The sequence below is a fragment of the Colossoma macropomum genome, unplaced genomic scaffold, assembly GCF_904425465.1.
Source record: "Colossoma macropomum unplaced genomic scaffold, Colossoma_macropomum, whole genome shotgun sequence".
In the NCBI taxonomy this organism is placed as follows: domain Eukaryota; kingdom Metazoa; phylum Chordata; class Actinopteri; order Characiformes; family Serrasalmidae; genus Colossoma; species Colossoma macropomum.
Window position 1 is genome coordinate 462,006 of NW_023494788.1, and position 22,505 is coordinate 484,510.

At 37.7% G+C, this 22,505-nt stretch overlaps 1 protein-coding gene across 1 annotated transcript in view; it reads right to left on the minus strand.

The window, feature by feature from the left end:
• ntrk3a (neurotrophic tyrosine kinase, receptor, type 3a) overlaps positions 1-8,945 on the minus strand; it is a 378,671-nt gene extending 369,726 nt beyond the window's left edge. Inside the window, exon 1 of the mRNA XM_036567968.1 lies at positions 8,369-8,945. Coding sequence (XP_036423861.1) covers positions 8,369-8,616 — 248 coding nt within the window. The 5' untranslated portion in view covers positions 8,617-8,945. The remainder of the gene's footprint in view (positions 1-8,368) is intronic.
• Between the last annotated feature and the right edge of the window lie 13,560 nt (positions 8,946-22,505).

Below are 22,505 nucleotides of genomic sequence, written 5' to 3' on the forward strand. Positions count from 1 at the left end.
GACAACAATGGCTCAAGACGTGCTGGAAAATTCCTAACCAACACATAAATCTTCTTTTTCTGTGGAACACAGTCTAACATGGATTGTGTAATGCTCCAAGAAACACCAACGAAAAAAAAAATCCTCTGAAAAATAGCCATGGAGGGGTAATCATTATGATAGATAATGCGTCCTCCATCGCCGCACGGCTCGAGAGGCCCGAAATGATGGATTATCCCGCTCACAGTCCACACATCTGCTGAATTTCGGAGAGTTTAGCAACCTTCCTTCACTAACGCCTGTCATTGCATAACTCATTCAGCCCTATTATTTACCAAGCAAATGGAGAAATGAAGAGGAGAGCGTTCCACCATCGGAAATATACTATTATACTTTAATATTTAATTAAAAAAAGGTCTAATGGGGATCTGCAGGATAAACAAATCAGTAATAGAAGATAATTAATCAGACAGAAGATGAACTGATAGAAGACAAGAAAATGGGTATATTTAAAGTTCTCTAAAGAAGTTTCCAATAGGTGGTATTGATATAATGGGGCGGCATGGTGGCGCAGTGGGTAGCGCTGTCGCCTCACAGCAAAAATGGCCTGGGTTCGGTTCCCGGCCGGGCGACCAGGGTCGTTTCTGTGTGGAGTTTGTCTGTTCTCCCCGTGTCTGTGTGGGTTTCCTCCAGGTACTCCGGTTTCCTCCCACAGTCCAAAAACATGCAGTCAGGCTGATTGGACATGCTGAATTGCCCCTAGGTGTGAATGTGTGTGTGACTGTGTATGTCTGTCTGTCTGTCTGCCCTGCAATGGACTGGCGACCTGTCCAGGGTGTATCCTGCCTTCCGCCCAATGACAGCTGGGATTCTCCAGCACCCCACCACGACCCAGAAGGATAAGCGATTTAGATGATGTATGTATGTAATATAATGAATTGTGCTGGTATCACTTTATATTAACAGGTTATAAGAGTAGCTACCCATACATTAGTAAATGCTCCCATTTGAATTAATGATTTACCTAGTGATGTACAAGTGATCAATTGTTATTTTGAAAAATAATCATTTACAGTCATACGAAAAAGTTTGATTTTCTAAGGGAACTATACAGGAAACAACTTTAAAACAGACATTTTCTGCACATTTTAGTGCAGAATTTCCATTTGTTTGCTGAGTTTAACATATAAATACTAATAATATTAATAATAACATAAAATACTAAATGTGCAACACATTCATGCCTCAATATGTTTAATTTAACAAATGAACAGTAACGTGTATGAAAATGTGCAGAAGTGAGTTGTCTGTAGAGGACGTGTTTACTTATTCACACTTCGAAAATCAGCAAACTTACTTTTAGTTGATACTCATAACTCAGATTATATAACTTGATATACTGGGTATTCATATACTTGCAAAAAAGCAATCCATAATAATTATGAATGAATCATCTTATCCTGTTTTAAAGAATTGAGTGCTTATTTACTATCTTGCTACTTTGTGATGCGTAAACTTTTCCTTAATGCTCAGTTAATCATTATTCATCATGAATTATTTATCATTGTTTATCATTAAAGTGGTAAAAATATACTTTATGAACATTAAAGCCAACCTGAAATCAACATTCATGTTTGTGGCCATATTAAGCCGAGTGGTAACACTTCATGATAACAAGCTGCTATAAATAGTGACTTAATCACATCTAATAGGTTGTTAATGATGTGTTTGCTTGTGCATTAATAACAGGCACCATTTCAATATTAACTGTTTGCTTAGTTGCCTTCAATAAAAAAATGTAAGTACTGTAAATGTTTTCGTGAATTATATTTAAATGTAGTTTGATATTTCTTTAAAACGCATTACATCATTGCAACTGAATAATAATGAATGTAAACAAAACAAAGAAGTAAACTTTTGCATGAAAAGATGGTATCCATTCTATCTCTCTCTCTCTCTCTCTTTGTATTTCATCTCTCTCTCCATTCTATCTCTGTCTCTCTCTCTCTTTGTATTTCATCTCTCTCTCCATTCTATCTCTGTCTCTCTCTCTTTGTATTTCATCTCTCTCTCCATTCTATCTCTGTCTCTCTCTCTTTGTATTTCCTTTCTCTCTCTTCATTCTATCTTTCTGTCTCTCTCTCTTTGTATTTCCTCTCTCTCTCTCTCTCCATTCTATCTCTGTCTCTCTCTCTTTCTATTTCCCTCTCTCTCTTTCTCTGTCTCTCCATTTTTCACTCTCTTTTACTCTCTGTCTATCTCTCTCTCCATTCTCTCTCTATCTCTGTCTTTATCTCTCTATCTATCTGACTATTTCTCTCTCTCTCTTTTTGTCTTTCTCCATTCTCTCTCTCTCTCTCTCTCTCTCTCTCTCTCTCTCTCTCTCTCTCTCTATCTATCTATCTATCTATCTATTTCTGTCTCTGCATTTTTTCATCTCTTTCTCTTTATTCTATCTTTGTCTTTCTCTCTCTCTATCTATCTGTCTCTCTCTCTATCTCTTGATCTCTCTGTCTCTCTATCTCTCTCTCAATTCTCTCTCTCTCTCTCTCTCTCTCTCTCTCTCTCTCTCTCTCTCTCTCTCTCTCTTTCTCTCTCTCTCTCTCTTCTATCGACAATACATTTTTTATCCTGTAGTGAATCAATCGCTCTTCTTCTTTACGGTAAATGGTAAAATGGTAAAAATGCTTATAAAGCAAACTGAAACGTTGAACGAGTGGACGCCGTAAAACTTTAAAGATGAGGAAACTTTACAGAAGCTTCTCCAAAATCAAATGCAAATCGTACAGCAGTTAAAGCATAAACATTCAGCTGAATATGGCAAAGTAAGCAGAATATGCAGCACAGCTTTATTATAAGGACATATTGTGTTAGAAAAAGCTTTTTTCTTTCATTGCAGTGAAAGGTTCAGGGTCTGCTCCCGGGCCAACACGAGACTGCATTCACCAGAAACACTGGGAATGAGCATGTGCAGAAACATGGCTCTAATCCATTAATAATCTATTTCTGCACAGGAACGTTGTTAGATTCTGCCTGTTCTATTTGGATTTTCATTGCGGTCGTATTCCCCAACAGCGCAGCGGCCCGAAGAGAGTGCACGTACAGCGCTAGTAATCTTCCCAAGGTCGTGTTAGACTACAATGAAAGTGGGTTGATGACTCGTAGGGGAATGCAAATGCATCTGAAATATAGGCCTCTTTTTTCACACACGCTCTGACCTACAAACTACAAACACGGCCCAAAGCAGCCTACAGTACGCAGCAGAGAAGGAGCTGTCCAGCAAAGAGGTGCTGACCTGAACACTGTCCATCGGACAACAGCAGAACTGTTAAACTCAGGACACTGGAACTATTGAACTGACCTGGAATTAAAACAAAGGAGCAGTAAAATACACTATACCTCAAAAAGTATCCAGACAGCCCCACTAAAGAGTGAATCCAGCTACTTTAATATGCACCCTCAAATCTCCAGGTAATAGAAAATCACTGCAAACAGAAAGGCCCAAAATCACCATGTCCAGCATTGGGCTGTGTAGCAGTGGAACTGTGTTCTCTGGAGTGATGGAGCTCCATCCAATACCTTTGGGATGTGTTGGAGATCCAGAACTGACCATCCAACATCAGTACCTGACCTCACTAATGCTCAATCAAATCCTCACAGCAATGTTCCAACAACTAGTGTAAAGCCTTCCCAGAGGAGTAGAGGCTGTTACTGCAGCACAAACTCACTATTAATACCCTTTGTTTAAGATCAAAGGTCTAAAGAAAATGTAAAGAGTAAAAAGTCTGTTGTATCTAATAAACTAATTGTACTTCAATACTGTACCTTATCATACCAACTGTATCACCTTTTCTTTCTCATCTGCCTCTCTTTTGCACTTTATTCTTTCACTCACTGTCTCTCTTTTGACTCCTCTTTATCACTCTCTCTTTTTCTCTTGCTGTCTGCCCTTTCACTTGTTCTTTCCATTTTCTTTGCTATGTCTCTTTTATTTTTTCTTTTCTCATAGGTCTCTCTTTCACAGACGTTACTCAATAATTAAAAGTAGTTACTTATTAAGAGATTAATAACTGAATAATAATAGATTAATAAATGTGGATTAGATTAAGAGATTAATAACTAGAATTAAACTTCTAAATTGTTAAACAGAAGTACCCAAATCATCCTAAATGTAATCCATCCATCCATACATCCATACATCTTTTCACCTATCTATCTATCTATCTATCTATCTATCTATCTATCTATCTATCTATCTATCTATCTATCACTCATATGACTACATAGCATCCATATTAGTTCACAGACATTACTCAACAATTAACAGTAGTTTTGTAAAAATAAAAGATTATAATTGTATAATAACAGAGTAATAACTGTATAATAACCTCAAGAGTACATGGATTAAGCCCAAAGTGAGCATTTTCTAATAGTAATGATCCAGTCTCTTCTCCTATTAGACACATTTGACTTTTAGCTTAAGTTATTTGACTTACTGAAAAAAACTGCTTTGTAAAATATCCCCAGGAGACTTTTACCATTCACCACTTGATGATTTCCGGTTGAATTGTGCAGAAACGCCACATTTTGCTGGGCTTTACGACTACAGGAGAAGAATAAATCTAGACTAGAAACCAAAAATAAACAAAGAAATGCTTTGTTTGACTCATCACTCAGTTATTAATCTTAAGGCTGACTATGTTATGAATTATTCAGTATCTAAAATGAAACTAAAGTCTAAGTTCTGTACACAATTATTTTGTATTTTGTATGTTTTATACTTTTTTATACTTTTGTACAAGTTTTTTTTTAATTATGTAACAATGAATTGTGCTGGTAAAACTTTCTATAAACAGGCTATAACTACACATACATTAACAAATGGTACCATTTGAATTATTAATGATTTACCTAGTGATGTACAAATGATCAATCATTATTTTGAATTGTAGAAACCTAATCATTTACAGTTGCAAGCGAAAGTCTGAACTGCCCTGTTCAAGTGTTTCACTGATTTTCTAAGGGAATATAACACAGGTAACCATGCAGGAAACAACTGAAAATACAGCATTTTCTGCAAATATCACATTTTGCTGGGCTTTCTTTTGTGGCAAAAAAGAAAAACTATAATAGAGACCAAAAACAAATTAAAAATGCATTGTTAAATTAGTTTTTCAGTTATTAATCTTAAGGCTGACTATATTATGAAATATTCCGTATCTATAATAGAACTAAAGTGTAAGTTCTGCACACTGCAAAAAAATAGCTCATCAGATTGACCTAAAAAAGCGATTAAACTAGTTTTATTCAACTCAAAAAGTGACACAGATTGAAAGAATCGTTCATTCAAAGTATTTCAATTTACTGAAATACATGATATGAAGTCATTTTTACTGGGTTGGCCTGATTTCTTTACAGTGTAGTTGATAAATATGTAATGAGTCAGAATTAGCCAGACTCGTACAGATAAACAAAGAAGAAAGACACTTTACTAGTTAAATCGTGATCCAGAGTTATCGTCAACAAACAGACATGGGTCAAATCCAAAACAGACAGGAGGCACAGAAAAACAAACATAACACTAGGCAAACAAGTCCAAAGGGGATCAGGCAAAAGGCAAAGTCAAAAACATGAAAGAAAGATAGATACCAAAATATAAACAGACCAGAATAAACGCTCAGTAGCTCTGTGAAAGAATCAGTACCTCGCAATGAGCTAGTCTAAAAGCCCGGGCCTCAAACTAACACTAACTAGTCATGGGATCAAAACAACAGGTGATACAGATCAGTATTCAGGTGAAGGAGAGTGGTGATTGGAGCATGTTGGAGGGTCGGGATTCTGGGGAATAGAGTCCTTGGAGGCTTCAGAGCCAGAGAGAACCATGACAGAATAACGGAAATGTGGACCCTCATATGGACCCTCAGCATTTAGAGGCTCAGCTTTCTAATCTATCTCTAGACAACACTGTCATGCTTTTAATATTAAATGAAAACCAGTAAATCGACTCCTATTATTATCACTGATATTATCATCTACATCGGCGAGAACAAATCAGCCGAGCAGCCTGTAGGAGGAATTTAGGCTTGTGGGGGAAAAGGAAAAGCTAACAATCCCCCTCTAGTGGCCTGGACTGGCGAGTGTCTGTTTATCTGTCACTGGAATAGCCTGCATGTCTGTGCGGTGTTCTCTGAGTACACCTGAAAGAACCATAAAGCTGTGGATCAGTTTCAAAGCTCCAGCGTCAATCAGAGACTCGGTAATGATGCATTTGGCTCGGGGAGAAACCCCGGGGAGCGCAGGAGCACGGCTCACGTTTCTCTCGCTTTGGCATTCCTTGTGTGGAGCACATCTTACACAGTCAATCTAAAAGCATCTGGTTGAATTAGATCCTGTCCCTTTCGAGTATTTGGCTCAGGAACGAAGCAAATTGTTAAGAAAACATATGAAAGGGGGGGAAAAAATGATTCTTCTGCTGCGGATGATGATGATGATAAAGATGAAGATAGCTCTCTTTTGGCCAAAGCAATAAGCCTCTCCATTAAAAATGCCATAACTGCTTATGCTGCTCAACTGAAGACAGCAATGGTGCAATAACACACATTCTACAGCATTTCTCTTCATTTGAACCTGGATAAGGAGGTCTTGCCTCAAAATTAAGTCCAATAAATGTTTTATTTTCATGACATGAACTTCTGAAGATCCTCTGCGCATTCTAGAGGCAACATTAAGAGGCAGCGTTTTCTGCATAAACACAAAAATATTAAAATACGCTGCAAATGTGAGCGTGAGAGAAGGTGCAGTGTGCAATCTGTAGAAAGAAAGAGACGAAAGAGATGATGCTCTTCTGTCTCCAACGCAGCCTGAACCACTGAAGGCATTAAAAAGAAAAATTAAATAAATAAATAAATAAATAAATAAAAAGAAAGAAAGAAGAAACCAAAAAATTCCTTCTGGAGCTCCTGCCTTGAATACAAAGCAGCTTCCATAAAGACACCTCTCTCTCTCTCCCTCTCTCTCTCTCTCTGTGGATGGGGGGAAAGGAAAGGAAAAGAAAAGAAACAGCACGTCTTTCTGGAGATCCAATTCATTCCCAAACTTATTTTCCATGCTAGGTGTTCCATCGATTCGCTCCGGAGAACAAAGAGCCCAACACTCATCCTCTCATCAGCTCTCCATTCACTTCCATTGTCATATAATTGAATTCTGCTTATTTACACATCAACAAGCAGAAGATCCGAAAGATCTCCTTGTGCGTGATCTCAGGAGAACGTCACGTATCTAAACTACATGATGCAACGTTCTCTACCGACAACAGCAACACATCAACCAGTCTGGTCATTTCTTAATATATAATAAGCACAAATTGGTGAACATCGTGTTGTATTATATTATGAATTAGTTATACAGCAAAAGTGCATATGAGTATATATGATCTACACTATAAATAAAGCTGCTAGAGCAGGATCTCTGGTGAGATGCCACAGGAGAACCACTTATGGTTCCCCATGGAACCTTTCAGTGAATGGTTCCTTAAATAACCATCTTTTATCTTAAGCAAACTGGACTTTACATTAGACTACCTTTCGATGGTTCTTTAGCAAAATCAGGATTATGTGCAGAACCATGACAGCTCAAAGAAACAACGGTTCTTTGCATGGATAAAAGGTTCTTCTACGATGGAACATGTGGGAAAATATTTTAAGAAACTTTAAAAAATGAGTTGGTACTAAATAGAACTTGTAGATCATATGATTATATCTAGCACATGTCTACATTCTAGGTGCCAAAGCAGGTACTTTGTAGTGATGCCACAGGAAAACCACTGTTGGTTCTCTAAAGAACCTTTCAGTAAATGTTCTTCAAAGAACCACCTTTTTGTCATAAGCACAGTTGATCATTCTTATTATGATACCACCTCAAAGGTTCTCCAAGGGTTCTTTAGTAAAGGCAGTGGTTATATAGAACCCGGACAGGTCAAAGAACCAAAGGGTCTTTGCATGGTGAAATGGTTCTTCTCTAAGATGGAACCTGTTGTATGCATTTTTTTCAAAGAATATTTTACATAAATGGTTCCAAACATTTGGTACTATACAAAACCCATATATCTAGCACACATGATCTACACACTAGGTCCCAAAGCAGGTTTCTTTGGAAGAAATGCCACAGGAGAACCTTTCAATGATCCATCTTCGGAAGTGAGAACCTTTTTTGAAGTTGAAAGACCCTCCACATAATGTACGTTCCATACCAATTAAAGGTTCTTCCTAGAACCATCTTTTTTTCAAGAGCGTATGAAGTGAAGTGCACGTGAGATTGACCATAAAAGCAAGTGACCCTGAACCTCGCAGGAGAAATAAAACGCATGCACATGTGACGGACAGGCACTTACATGGAGGTGATGTTCTCAAACAGGTCCGGTATGCTGTTGTGGGTTCCGTTCCCCTCGCCGCCAGTTTCATGCAATGCGAGAAGAGGGAAAAAGGTTCCCTGGTAGGACTTATTGCAGAAAATCTCCGTGCTGGAGCAGCTGCAGGTGGGCGGGCAGTCCAGGATAGAGCCGAGAGAGCGGCGCAGAACGGCCGAGAGCAGCAGAACCCTCCACCAGCACATCATGCATGAAGCCAGAAACCCATCCATGAGTGCCGGACACACGGTCTGAGAGATCCAACCGGCCGTGGAGATGTAAGAGCAGCAGACAGACAGAAGCCCTTATGCCTTTTTATCCACAGAGAAAAAAAAGGGTGCAGGTGCAGCGGAGTGAAAGCAGCGAGGTCCCGCGACTTCAGCTGGGAGAAAACAGAGAGAAAAAAGAGGAGAGGAGAGAAGAAAAGGATGGAGGGACGACTACTCCGTTAGTGCAGACGAGGCTGAGGCGGCAGCATCCCGAGCGCGCGGTGCGTCCTCCGCTGCAGACTGCATGGTACATCAACACACGGAGCTGCGGACGGCGGAGCGATCCGGAGAGTTCTAACGCTGCTCCCAGAGAGTTGGAGGGGGGAGATAGCGTAGGAGAGAGAGAGAGAGGGGGCGAGAGAGCACAAGCTAGAGAGAGAGTGAGTGAGAGACAGAGAGAAAGAGACGGGAGGGAGGGAGAGAGAGGGAGAGGAGGGGGGAGGGGGTGAGGGTGGCTGAGCAAGAGAGAGAGGGAGGAGGGACACAGAGTGAATGAGAGAGAGAGAGAGAGAGAGAGAGAGAGAGAGAGAGAGAGGAGGGAGGGAGGGAGTGTGATGGGGAGAGAGGAATGGCAAATACGTGTGTGTGTGTGTGTGAGAGAGAGAGAGATAAGGGGAATAGAGAGAGAGAGAGAGAGAGAGAGAGAGAGAGAGAGAGAGAGTAAGAATGTGTGTGGGGCGAGAGAGAGACAGAATGTGTGAAGAGAGAGAAAGACAGAGAGAAAGAGAGAGGGAGAGGGAAAGAAAGGAAAGAGTGAGAGAGAGAGAGAGAGAGAAACAGAGGGGAGGGAGGGAGAGAGAGAGCAAGAGAGAGAGAGGAAAGAGAGAGTGGAAAAAAGAGAGATGAGCGATAGAAAAAGTGAGATGAGCAATAGAAAGAGAGATGGGGAGGGAGAGAGAGAGAAAGAAGAGGGAGTGGAAAAAAGGAGAAAGAGAGAGAGAGAGAGAGAAAAGAGGGAGTGGAAAAAGGAGAGACAGCGAGAGAGCGAGAGAGAGAAAGAGATAAAGAGAGGAAAGAGAGAGTGGAAAAAAGAAGAGAGAGAAATAGAGAGAGAGAAAGAGAGGGAGAGAGATAGAGAGAAAGAGAGAGAGGGAGAGAGAGAGAGAGGGGAGAGAGAGAGAAAGAGAGAGAGGGAGAGAGAGAGGGAGAGAGAGAGAGAGGGGGAGAGAGAGAGAGAGAGAGAGGTTCATGCTCTGAACATCAAGTCCCACCTACTGGGCAGATTTAAAACTGACACACCTGCACAAGAATAGAGAGATCAAATCAGATCACTGCAGCCTTCACTCCACTGCAACAACCACGGAAATAAATAAAAGAAAACATAAATAAATAAATAAACAAATAAATAAATAAAGATAAAACGCTGCTCATTTCAGCTATTGCTGTTTTTCAAATATATATTTACTGCCCACTGATTTATTTATTTATTAAATCATCATCTAAACTGTCCTGAACAGCTCAACAGGAATGATTATAAAAAGCCATACTGAACGCTGAATTGCTGCTAATGCAAAACATGGTGCCATGCTGGGGAATCCACATTATATTAGAAGCACTGAAGGGGAATAAAAGGGGAGATTCAGAGTGGTTTGGTGTGAAATGGTTCAGATTTCTTCACAGAGGTGGTGCCAGGGGTCTCCATGACTACAACACAAGATATTTTATTTACTATCCAGAACCACCAGTGAACCTAAACGAGTCTTCTGAGCTTTAATATGGAATTTTGATGATGATTCAGTGATAAATCTGAGAAAGTAAGTTTTCTTTGGGGACTATTTTGCCTCACAACACCCTGCATATATCCCTCCACCATCAATGATTAAAATACATTTTAGGGTGAAAGCTTATCACAAAAAAAATCATAAAACAGTGTCTCAGACATCAGGCAGCGTATGTCTAACCATTTCATGTAAAAGCTGTCTGTGAGGGAGATTTCAGAAGCATTAAACTCTGGTCTGACGTCTGGTTCCTATCACCACCACTGACTCAAGACGTTTCTGTAGAGCAAAGCATTTCAGACCCAACCACTCTGACTTTGTTTACATCTCAACATTTGATAACACTTTATTTGGAGTAGTCCTTTAAAGATGATTAATAAACTCTTGATAGATTATCTGTAATACACCAACAACATATCAGTGAAGTAGCAGTAGTGAAGCATCTGAATACACTGAAGTAAATATCTTGTAGATGTTCTGTTGATACATTACTTACATTAACTAGATGTATTTTTAATATGTTACTTCCTTTACACAAAACCTAACCTTACCAACCTTACCTAACACCTAAACCTCACCCTGGCCCTAATCCTAATCCTCAGCCTGGCCCTAATCCTAACCCTAACCTTAACCTCAACCCAAAACCTAATCCTAATCCTAACCTTTATATGTTTTTGAAGGTTACTGAGAGCCTGTTGAGTTGTTATTTAATTTAAAAAAGGCCACTCAAAATAAAGTGTCACCCAACATTTTGGTAGAATTTTGAAAAATTGGTGGAGTTCCCCTTTAAACACGGCAGTACACAATGAGCAACATAAAACAGAGTCTCTATTCATACAGTGCACTACAGATCAAACACACAGATACAGTCAGAAACAGCTGTAGAATATACACAGATAGTGTAAGACGGGCTGAGAAAAACAGCGGAGAGGAGTTTATCTGCACAGTGGACTGTATTATAAAGTGAGCCTGACAGACCATTTAAAATACCATAAAATGTATTTATTCAGCATTTTAATTATTCTCTGATGTCTACAAAGAAGGCATGCAACAGTGCTCAGGGTGAAAAATGCCCAGATGAGGTTTTACACGCCCATTTACAGCCCTATGATTCGGCCCTAGAATGAAACGAGCGGTTCCCCTATTTTTGCGGGGCTCATTAATAAAACGAACCTCTGTGTAAAGAAGCTCAGTCTTCATACTGTTCAGTCGGCTATGCTAGTAACTAACGTTACCTACACTCTTAAAAATACTGGTTCCTCAGGGGTTCTTAAGTAAAGAAAGATGTTCTATATAGAACCATGAACAATCATACATGATTAAAGGGTTCTTTGCATCATTAAATGGTTCTTCAGAGTGATTATGTGCTATAGATGGTTCTATATAAAAAGGTTTTTTAAATGGGTTCTGTGTAGCACCAAAAGGGTTCTTCTACTGCTACGATGTCAAGCCTGTAACAGTTTTTAGATTGGAAAATTCTGTTAAATTAAAGTCATGTCTCTTACGCACAGAGAATAATCCCATCATGTAACATATAGAATATTTGCTATAAATGCATATGTAAACATTATCTGTAAACTCAATGTGAATTCATTCTTCTTATAGCTAATTCATTATTTTATTATTTAATCTTAGTTTATTTTTTAATTATAAATAAATGAACATCGTCCACAGTGGACTTAAATATGATACATTAATATATATATATATATATTTCATTTTGATTTCTGCAATTATTTATAACTATTTCTATGCATTTCAATTTATTTGCTGAGTTTACATATTGAAAAAATAAATAAATAAATAAATAAATAAATGCACATTTAATCTTTTATTTTTCACCAATGTGTTAAATTCAATAAGTAAATAAACAGTAATTTGTATTAAAATGTGCAGAAGTGTGTAAAACTGTATACAAATGCATATTACTGTACACACAGTACACGACGCAACAAACTCATTACAATTAAATGAGATTTTCTTTATTTTTTAAAAAAATAGAACAAAACTTGTGCTAACTCCTTCTTTTTAGCTAAAGTTAGCTAGCTGTCGGTCAAACTTGGATTCAATGCATGTCAAATTTTTCCAACACAACATTTTTTTCTCAGAGGAACGTATGAAGAAGAACCACGGGGAGGAACCAAGCCTGAAAAGGAGGACGCATCCTCTGCTGGGATGTTAGGTTACAAATAAGACAAGTGTACTAGAATAAATCTCCCAGGTCTCCTAAAGAATAAAACTTAAAGTCCTCTTTAATACTTTGTTGAGTTATTTCTGACCTGTAGCTCTTTGAAACAAGTGTGTGGAAAGTGCAGATTCTAAACGCTCAGTCCACACCACAGTTGTGACTGATTTATGTGAGGTTTTTTGTTATGATGATGGAAAGTTCTTGCTGTGCAACAACAAATCTGTCAATACTGGATGTAAACTAAATGTAAATGTATGTAATTCACTATATATAGTTACATTGGATAAACTGATATAGATGAGTTCTTTGAATAAGAAAATCTGACCATCACTGCCCAGTGTAAATATGTACATCTGTAACTGGACAGAGTAAGAAAGCTGGACATTCACTGCTAAGAAAATGATTTCTTGGCAATTGAATCATCTTAAATCTAGTCAACACTCACTGCAGATTGAACTGATGTAAAATATTACTTTTGTTCATATAAACTAAATTTTTTCTCTTAATTTTTTATTCAAAGAATGTGCTACAGATGAGTCCATGTAGAACCCTTTTGAAACAAGTTCTAAATAGCACCAAAAAGTTTTTTTTTGTTTTTTCTTACAATGTCAAGCCTGTAACAATAGAAAAACCTTTTTTGGTGCTCTATAGAACCATATAAAACACATTCTCCATCAATCTGAAGAACCATTTCATGTTGCAAACAACCCTTTAATCATGCAAAGGGTTCTTTGAGTGTTCAAACTTCTATAGAGAACCATTTTTTTTTTTGTTTTTTACAAAATAATTCTTGAGGATCTTTTTTAAAGTGTGTGTGTGTGTGTGTGTGTGTGTGGGTATATGTATATGAATATGTGTATGTATATGTATATGTATATGTATATGTATAATATGTACTCATTGCCAGGAGAGATTGTTCAGATTTGTAATGAGGATTTTGTATAAATAAAGTCTAAAGAAAAATCTGAAGAAAAATGTAAATAGTGAAGAGTATTTTTTAAGTGAAAATTGAAAAATAACTGAGTAAAAGTATTTAATTACAGTATTAAAGTACAATTACTCATGTAGACTCCACTGCTGGGAAAATGAGAAAAATCACTCTGGTCTTCTACAGTGTTGAACAGAAGCTCTCAGCTCATCCTAAAGGTCTTCATTAGAGTGAATCCATGCTCACTCTCACTCTGATCATGTGAACTCTGAGTTCTGTCATTTCCTGAACAAAAGAATTCTCCTGTCAGAGCGGTCATCACCGTCACAGGTCAGCTCCCTGAACCCTCCACTTCTGTCTGACCATCATCTTCTCATGTTGCTGAAAGCCGAGCTCACTGCGCTCGCTGCCCCCTGAACCCCAGACTGGATTAATGGCCCGGCGCGCTGCCCTATCAGGACCTTGTACAATTAAAACATAGAACTGTTAACTCCACCATCTGTGCCGCTCGGCTGCTGGATGAACTTTCAGACGGATAAAAGCAGCTGAAAGTTGAATATTCACTGGAATGATTTACACCTTGAAACAAATCTACAGCAATAAAAGGTCTGTTTCAAACCTGGTACACACTTTAAAAAGATGGTTCTTCAAGGGTTCTTTAGGCAATGGCTCTATTTAGAACAGTTCTCTACATGGTGAAATGATTGTTCACATTGAACATGTTGTATATGGTCCTATAGCACAGTTCTTCTATTGTCAATAGATAGAATTGTTTTTCTATTGAAAGTTGGACATCACTCTTAAAAAGATGGTTCAAGGGTTCCTTAGTAAAGAAAATGGTTCTACATAGAACCATGAACACTCATAAAACCCTTTGCATGATTAAAGGGTTCTTTGCATTGTGAAATAGTTCTTCAGATTGATGAAGAATGTGTTGTAGATGGATCTATATGGAACCTTTTTAAAAAAACGGTTCTATATAGCACCCAAAAATGGTTCGTCTACTGTTACGATGTCAAGCTTATAACAAGAGAAGAATCCTTTTGGTGTTATATGGAACCATCTACAGCACATTCATGTACATTTTCCATCAATCTGAAGAACGCTTTCATGATAAAAAAAAACAATGGTTCTTTTAGTGTTCATGGTTCTACACAGAACCATTTTTGCTCCTAACAAACTGTATCTTTTTAAAAGTGATTGTGATAGTAGAAGAAGCCTTTTTGGGTGCTATATAGAACCATATACAACAGACTCACCATCAAGAAGAACATGAAGAACCAATTCATCATGCAAAGAACCATTTAAGCATGCAAATGGTTCTATATAGAGCACCTTTACTAAAGAACCCTTTTAGAATTGTCTTTATTAAGTGTGTACCTTTTTCGTTTCAACCCATTCTAACAATCTGATATCACATTTTAAACACATCACTAATCGTAATTCCAATCTCAAAGAACATCTGACCATCATGGTATGATAAGAGTAATTATGTCAGTAGCTGGACAAAGTAAAAAAAAAAGCTGGACATTCACTGCTGAGAAAAAGATTTTTTTTTTTTTGATAATTGAAATCTTGAATCTAGTCAACATTCACAGCAGAAGCTGATTAAACTGATGTAAATTGTTGATTTTGTTCATATAAATTAAAACTTTGCTTAGAATTTTTAATTAAAAGTATTTTCAATTCACTTTTATTCTCTGGCATTTGTGAGTTGTGATCATCGGCAATGTCCTTAATTGTGTTCGTGTGTGTTAAATTTTGTTTTTATTATTTTAACTCGAATTCTTTATATATTGTGAAGAACTTTGTAGCTTTGTCTTGGAAAAGTGCTGTATTACTTACTTACTTTACCATGCAAAGAATATTTAAGCATGTAAATAGTGCCTTGATTGTTCATGGTTTTGTATAGAACCATTGTCTTTACTAAAGAACCCTTGAAGATCTTTTTTAAGAGCAAACAAGATAATTATTTTATAGATTATTTAATTACTCAGTTAATTACTTTCAACATCTACAGCTGTCAGGAATGAATGGACGTCATTCCCTCTGAAAGAAGTTGTTAACGTGGCCTCTAATCCTCTACTAGAACCCAGATTATCTGGGGAACGAGGGCTAAATGTCTCAAACCTGACCTCCCAATATAGAATTACATTATGGAATATGGATTTTACATGAAATGCTCTTTGTGTGCTCTCATGAAATAAAAATCCACTGAGATGCATGTGCGAAAGCTGCAGTAATAAATGTGTACATACATAATTTAAGTGCCAAAATGGGTGTTTAATCATTTGTGTAAAAGTCAGTCACTGAGTCTTCTATATTTTGTCCTGATGTGTTAAATTCTGCAAAAACAAAAAGACAATATAGAGAATTTAACTTATTTGTCTGACTGTTTTATGTCAGTATATTATATACTCTCATAATGCAGTGCACTGTAATGTATTATAAAAAGCTGACACAATGAATAATATCACAAAGCATTCTCAGGTTGGTTCACTCTTCTGAATTATCATAACAAAACAGCTTTGAAAGAGGAAGTTACACACATTCAAACGGTAAAACTCAGCTAAACAGGCTAAAACCCCCACCATGATTCCATATGTAACAGAAATAGACAAGAAGGTATAATCAAGATGAAAGAGGGAATGTAAATCAGCGTCTCGTTTGTGTGGGAGCTGCTTAACAAGCTGGCAGAGAGCATCAGACTATCAGGAGGAGCACACAGAAAAAAAAAGAAAGAAAAAACAAGAAAGGGATGGTGGAAATATAAACTCTATAAATTCAGTAATGCTGATTGCACACGTTTAATATCTGACCAACAACGACCTGCTGAAGTACTGAAGCAGAACTTAAATGGCTCGTATTCTAAACTTTTTGTATATATATATGTACATATATATTAGGGGTGAGGAAAAAATCGATTCTTAGATGCATCGCAATGCAGATGTGAACGATTCTGAATCGATTCATAAATGTCAAAAATAGATTTTCTAAATATTTAATTTATAACGTGATGCTGACGGAACGCAAAAGGCGGAACTTGGAAGTGCGGAAGTGCAGCACCCGGACAGTCTGTGGCGGCACATAACAAACACAACTGGATGAGTGAGAAATCCGATCGGCTCCCTCTGCATTAAAGTCAGGTTAGGTCAGGAGTCACAACACAAATGATAAGAAGAGCCATTTTGTCCTTTCAACAAAAGTCAAAGCACCTTGGGAGCCACAACATTTAATGTCCAGTATATCTCAGTATGTGATGATGCCCTAGTATAGACTAAACAATATAAACGAAAACACGGACTTACTCTACTCTGCTTTAAGCTTTAGCTCAGCTATAGCCGCTTTCCTCCTGTCTCCACCAGAAAACTTCTCCTCAGAAGTAGATCAGTTTCTTGTTAAAAGTGTCTCAATGCTGACTGTTTTACGAGGCTGAAGTCGCTTCTTATTCTCCAGCTTCTTGTTCGAATTTACCCGTTCCACCTTAAATTCTAATTACAACGAGACCAAAACCGTGGTTATAAAATCACTAAAGAAAACAGCTGTAACATGTGCTGTGTGGTCATCCATCACCACTGGATCTTATTTCACCGTAACTGTGCATTTTATCACAGATGAGTGGCAGCAGCTTCTCGTGCTCCAAACAAGAGCACTGAATGAGAGCCTTCTAGTTCACTTGCCACATCACTTCCATCTGTTTTATTAAAAAAGATATTGGAAGTAAATTCATTATGGATCATTACAAATACTTTGCTTTAAAAGTACCAAGTCACTTTAAATAACAATAACACCGAGTCACTTAGTCACTTTAAAATGTATATTGTCTCAATATTCTGTGTATATTCTGTGTATATTTTGTGTATATTTTGTGTATATTTCATATATTTCGGTTGGTTTTTCTTGTATTTTTATTTTTACTTATTTACTTTCTGTAGAGTGATTAGCTGAGCCGCACCACAATCATTTCAATGCATAAATGTCCTGACATGTTGTGCAAATGACAAATAAACTTGAACTTGAACTTGAAACTTGAGCTCACACAGTGAGAAAATATAAATGCTATATAGAAAAAAATGATGCATCGATAATCGTTTTATAATCGCATCGCAGCCCTCTGAATCGTAATCGAATCGTGAGGTACCTAGAGATTCCCACCCCTAACATACATACATACATACATACATACATCATCTAAACCGCTTATCCTTCTGGGTCGTGGTGGGGTGCCGGAGCCCATCCCAGCCGTCATTGGGCGGAAGGCAGGATACACCCTGGACAGGTCGCCAGTCTATCGCAGAGCAGACAGACAGACATACACATTCACACCTAGGGGCAATTTAGCAAGTCCAATTAGCTTAACTGCATGTTTTTGGACTGTGGGAGGAAACCGGAGTACCCGGAGGAAACCCACACAGACACGGGGAGAACAGGCAAACTCCACACAGAAACGACCCTGGTCGCCCGACTGGGAATCGAACCCAGGCCATTCTTGCTGTGAGGCAACAGCGCTACCCACTGCGCCACCGTGCTGCCCACCCCTAACATATGTGTGTGTGTGTGTGTGTGTGTGTGTGTGTGTGTGTGTGTGTGTGTGTGTGTGTGTAAAGCTGCTCTTTACATCATGTGAATATCTCATGATGAACTGAAAGTACATTGAATATTATATTAAGGGATGCATCGATACCGATACTGATATCAGTCATCAGGTCATTTACTCATGCTCGTACTCGTAAGTGTTTAACCATTTTTTGAGTAGTTGAATACTGCAACTACAAACAATTTTGGGCGATATAAAGCTGGCATTCCTCACATTTTCCCATGAATACTGCATTTTGTTACTTTGTTTTTGTTGAAGTATAACCTGTGAACAAGTTGGCACTTTTGCCAATAAACTCAATTGTGTAGCATTTTTGCTGACATGTGACTTTTTGTATTATATTTTGTTATAATTTCGCATCACATGCACATTATCCATTTGATATTTTTGCTCACAAAGTAGTTTGAACTACTTTAAGTAGATTTAGTTAACCAAACTAGATTTCTCACTAGGGCAGCTGTAGTTCAACTTCTTCCACTGTGAATCAATTAGTAGTTTGCAAAGCTATGCTTTCGAAGTGGCTTTCCCAACATCATGTAAATGAGCTCTGTTCTGACTGTGCCTCAAAAAGCAGGGCTGAAACACTCCTTATAACTTTAGCATAAGTGGGCAGAGCTGAGTCAAATGTTTGGGCAGCCCAGTCAAATTACATGCAATTGCTAATGGAACCACTTGGACATACATGGCTAACATTGTAAATAAGACAATGAGATCCTCATAAGCAGATAACGACACATGTCTTGGTCATGAAACAGTTAATCTACATGTCATGTCTGAAGTCTGTGAACTTTGTTTAGCAAATGCTAACGCTACTCCTCTGTGTCCACACTGCTCTGTGTCCAAGAGTTGAAGGACAGCAGTAAATGTCAGACTCATAATCCAGCCTTAATCCCAGCTCAGATAGAACTGAGTCTCTGCAGGCTGGAGTTTCAGTTTTTGGGTTCAGATAAATTCAAACACTGTCTTCTGCCCTTGCTATGTGTTTACATACACAGCTACACAGAGAGTCTTCCAAAACGTAGCCAAGATGTAGGTGCCTTTAAGCATGTTCAATGAAAGCAGTGGAAAACTGTGGAAACAGAAGAAATTAGCACATGGGTTTCAATGCAAGTCATTAGTAGTAATGTAAACAATGGACACCTAAAGAAGATACAAAACAAAGGTCAGTGTGAACGGCCTTGACTGTGAGTAAGCTATAATACAGCTCATGCTGCCAGTGTGAGGCCTACCCAACTTGCCAAAACCCATTTTACTACATCAGCATGTTTTCTTTACAGGAGATAGTGGAGATACACATGTACACTTTGTACAATTATTATACAAGTATTACTTAGAATAGTGTAGAATAGTGTAGCTAGAATGAAGCAACTAGCATGACTTTACAAAGATAAATAATGATCTAAAACAGGGGTTCTCAACCACGGCAAGGCCCACCTATATATAAAGCACAGTGGCCCACAGAAAAAACTGCAGTCAACTTTTTTTAATACTTTTCTTTTTTTTTTTTTTCTTAATGGAAAATTATATGTGCATCTTGAATTATAAAATGATTTGATATTGGGATTTGAAAAAATGTAAATAAAAAAATACCTGTATAATGTGATTTATTTTGTAAAAATGTAAATATTTATGGTATGTGATGCATGATAATGGCCTTGATCTGTGATGGTAAGGATACATGATGTGATTCTTGAAAATTTGATGAAGGTTTAAAGTTTTAAAAAATATAAAAAAGGAAGTTGTGATAATATTTTGTAATATTTCGTCACTCGACCTGAAACTTCATGTGGTAACAAAGAGTTTAACTGGTTGACTCCTTGATTAAAATGAAGCAAAACATATTCCAAAAAATTAGGATTTAACAAAAATTTCATAAACGTCTTGAAATAACCTCTGTTTAACTTTTCCACAGTGCCTCTTCGTACAATGCACTTGAAACAGTGCTGTCACTAATTTAGACTATTTCCAGGTTTAAGCTGTGTTTTTGTTTCCTTACATTCATTGCAAGAGTTTTTTTTTATATGTATGTACATGATGCGCTTTTCTGCTCCTTCAATTCACCACATATATTTAGGCACATCATTAAAGATAATCATAAATGTAATTGAAGTTTGAAGAAAAACAGTTTGTTCAACAAAAAACTTTTTTTTTCCACAATTTTTTGTTTCTTTAAACTGAAAAGATTAAAAAAACATGTATTTTTGAATCCTAAGTTAGGAATAGAGTCTAGATAGATAGATAGATAGATAGATAGATAGATAGATAATATTTAAATATAATCTCTACTAACTTTACAGTAAAGTGATATTTCTCCATGTTTAATGGAAGTCAGAGTAAAAAGATTCATCTAAAAAAATGGACACAATGGGCAGATGGTATTTTTTTTGGTATGTTAAAAATTAAGACACATGGTTTTGTTCTGATGCTACATGTGTCTGTTTTGAGAGAGACAGAAAGACAGACAGTCTAAGCGAGAACTCTGTGGAGACACCAGCAATACAATGTGTGAAACAATGCAAATCTCAGCTCTTGTGGAGTAAATGTCCGTGATTGACAGAGTGCAGGTGAGATGTGTTAAACCAGGTCTTTCTGCCCAAAAGCTCAAACCCAGGAGAGCTATAGATGCACGCTGATCAGTATCCCAAGCGGAAAAGAACAGAAATGAAGGTATTCACACTGTAAAAGGCTTGATTGGTTTTATTTCTGCGGGAGCTTTTCTCAGGAGACTCCGGCTCACGCCGAGACAATAAACGCAATGCGTGTGGATCGTGTTCTCTCAAATCTTTGTGTCTTCTGGGGACGTTTGAAGCATCTACAGAGCGAAAGGTAGTTTCAGAATGTGAATTAGAGGAAAAATCTGAATATCAGTTACGTCTAAGCTCATAGGTTTGATCTGCTCCGGCACGGTGAGAGGTTTTAAAGAAAAGGTGCAGACACGGTGCTAAATCAGCTCAGAGAGAAGCTTAAAAAGAGGAACATATCAGATTAACGCAGGGCTGTTTTTATGAAGGACCAACATAACATTATGCAGTCTCTCATGAATGCAGCTGATCAGCTAAGACTTGTTTTAGGGTCTGAAATTTGCTTCTTTACTTTAAGCGCTATGATAGTAATGTAGCTATGAAGTAATTAAGAACCTTATTAGCATCTAATTAGCATGATAGAAACTGCATTCATTTATCATGTGTTTCTGACACCATTTGACACATTCTTATATTTAAACATGGACTAAACACTTTAGGCTTCAAGACCACTAAAAGATGGTTCTTCAAGGGTTCTTTAGTAAAGGGAATATACATAATTGAAATTGAGAAGCTACAATTATGGAGGAGCTGGACCACTGACTGTATATCTAATATATGATAGATACACTCATTGGCTGTATGTATGATGTGCATTTCATACATTCATTGACTGTAGATATACAACCCCAATTCCAAAAAATTTGTGTAAAAAGTAAATAAATGTAAATAAAATCAGAATGCAATGATTTGCAAATCTCATAGACCCATATTTTATTCCCAAGAGAACATAGAACACATATCAGATGTTGAAAGTGAGACATTTTACCATTTCATGAAAAACATTAACTCAATTAGAATTTGATGGCAGCAACGCATCACAAAAAAGTTGGACAGGGGCAACAAAAGGCTGAAAAAGTAAGTGGTACTAATACAGCTGGAGGAGCGATTTGCAACTAACTCACATGACTGGGGATAAAAAGAGCATTTAAGAGAGGCAAAGTCTCTCAGAAGCAAAGATGGGCAGACGTTCAACAATTTGCAAAAAACTGCATCTAAAAATTGTGGAACAATTTCAGAAAAATGTTCCTCAACTTAAAATTGCTAAGACTTTGGATATCCCACCATCTACAGTACATAATAACGTCAAAAGATTCTGAGAATCTGGACAAATCCCTGTACGCAAGACACAAGGCAGTAGGTCAGTTTTGGATGCTCGTGATCTTCGGGCCCTCAGGCAGCACTGCATTAAAAACAGGCATGATTCTGTACTGGCAATCATTGCAGGGGTTCAGGAACACTTCCAGAAATCATTGTCTGTGAACACAGTTCGCCATGCAATCCACAAATGCAAGTCAAAGCCATATCATGCAAAGAAGAAGCCATATATAAACAGGATCCAGAAACGCCGCCGTCTTCTCTGGGCCCATGCTCATTTAATGGGAAAAATGGAAAACTGTTCAGTGGTCAGATGAATCAAAATTTGACATTCTTTTTGGAAACCACGGACGCCGTGTCCTGTGGACTCAAGGGGAAGACGGACCATCCAGCTTGTTATCAGCACACAGTTCAAAAGCCTGCATCTCTGATGGTTTGGGGATGCATTAGTGCCTATGGCATGGGCAGCTTACACATCTGGAAAGGCTCTTTTAATACTGAACAGTATATAGAGGTTTTAGAA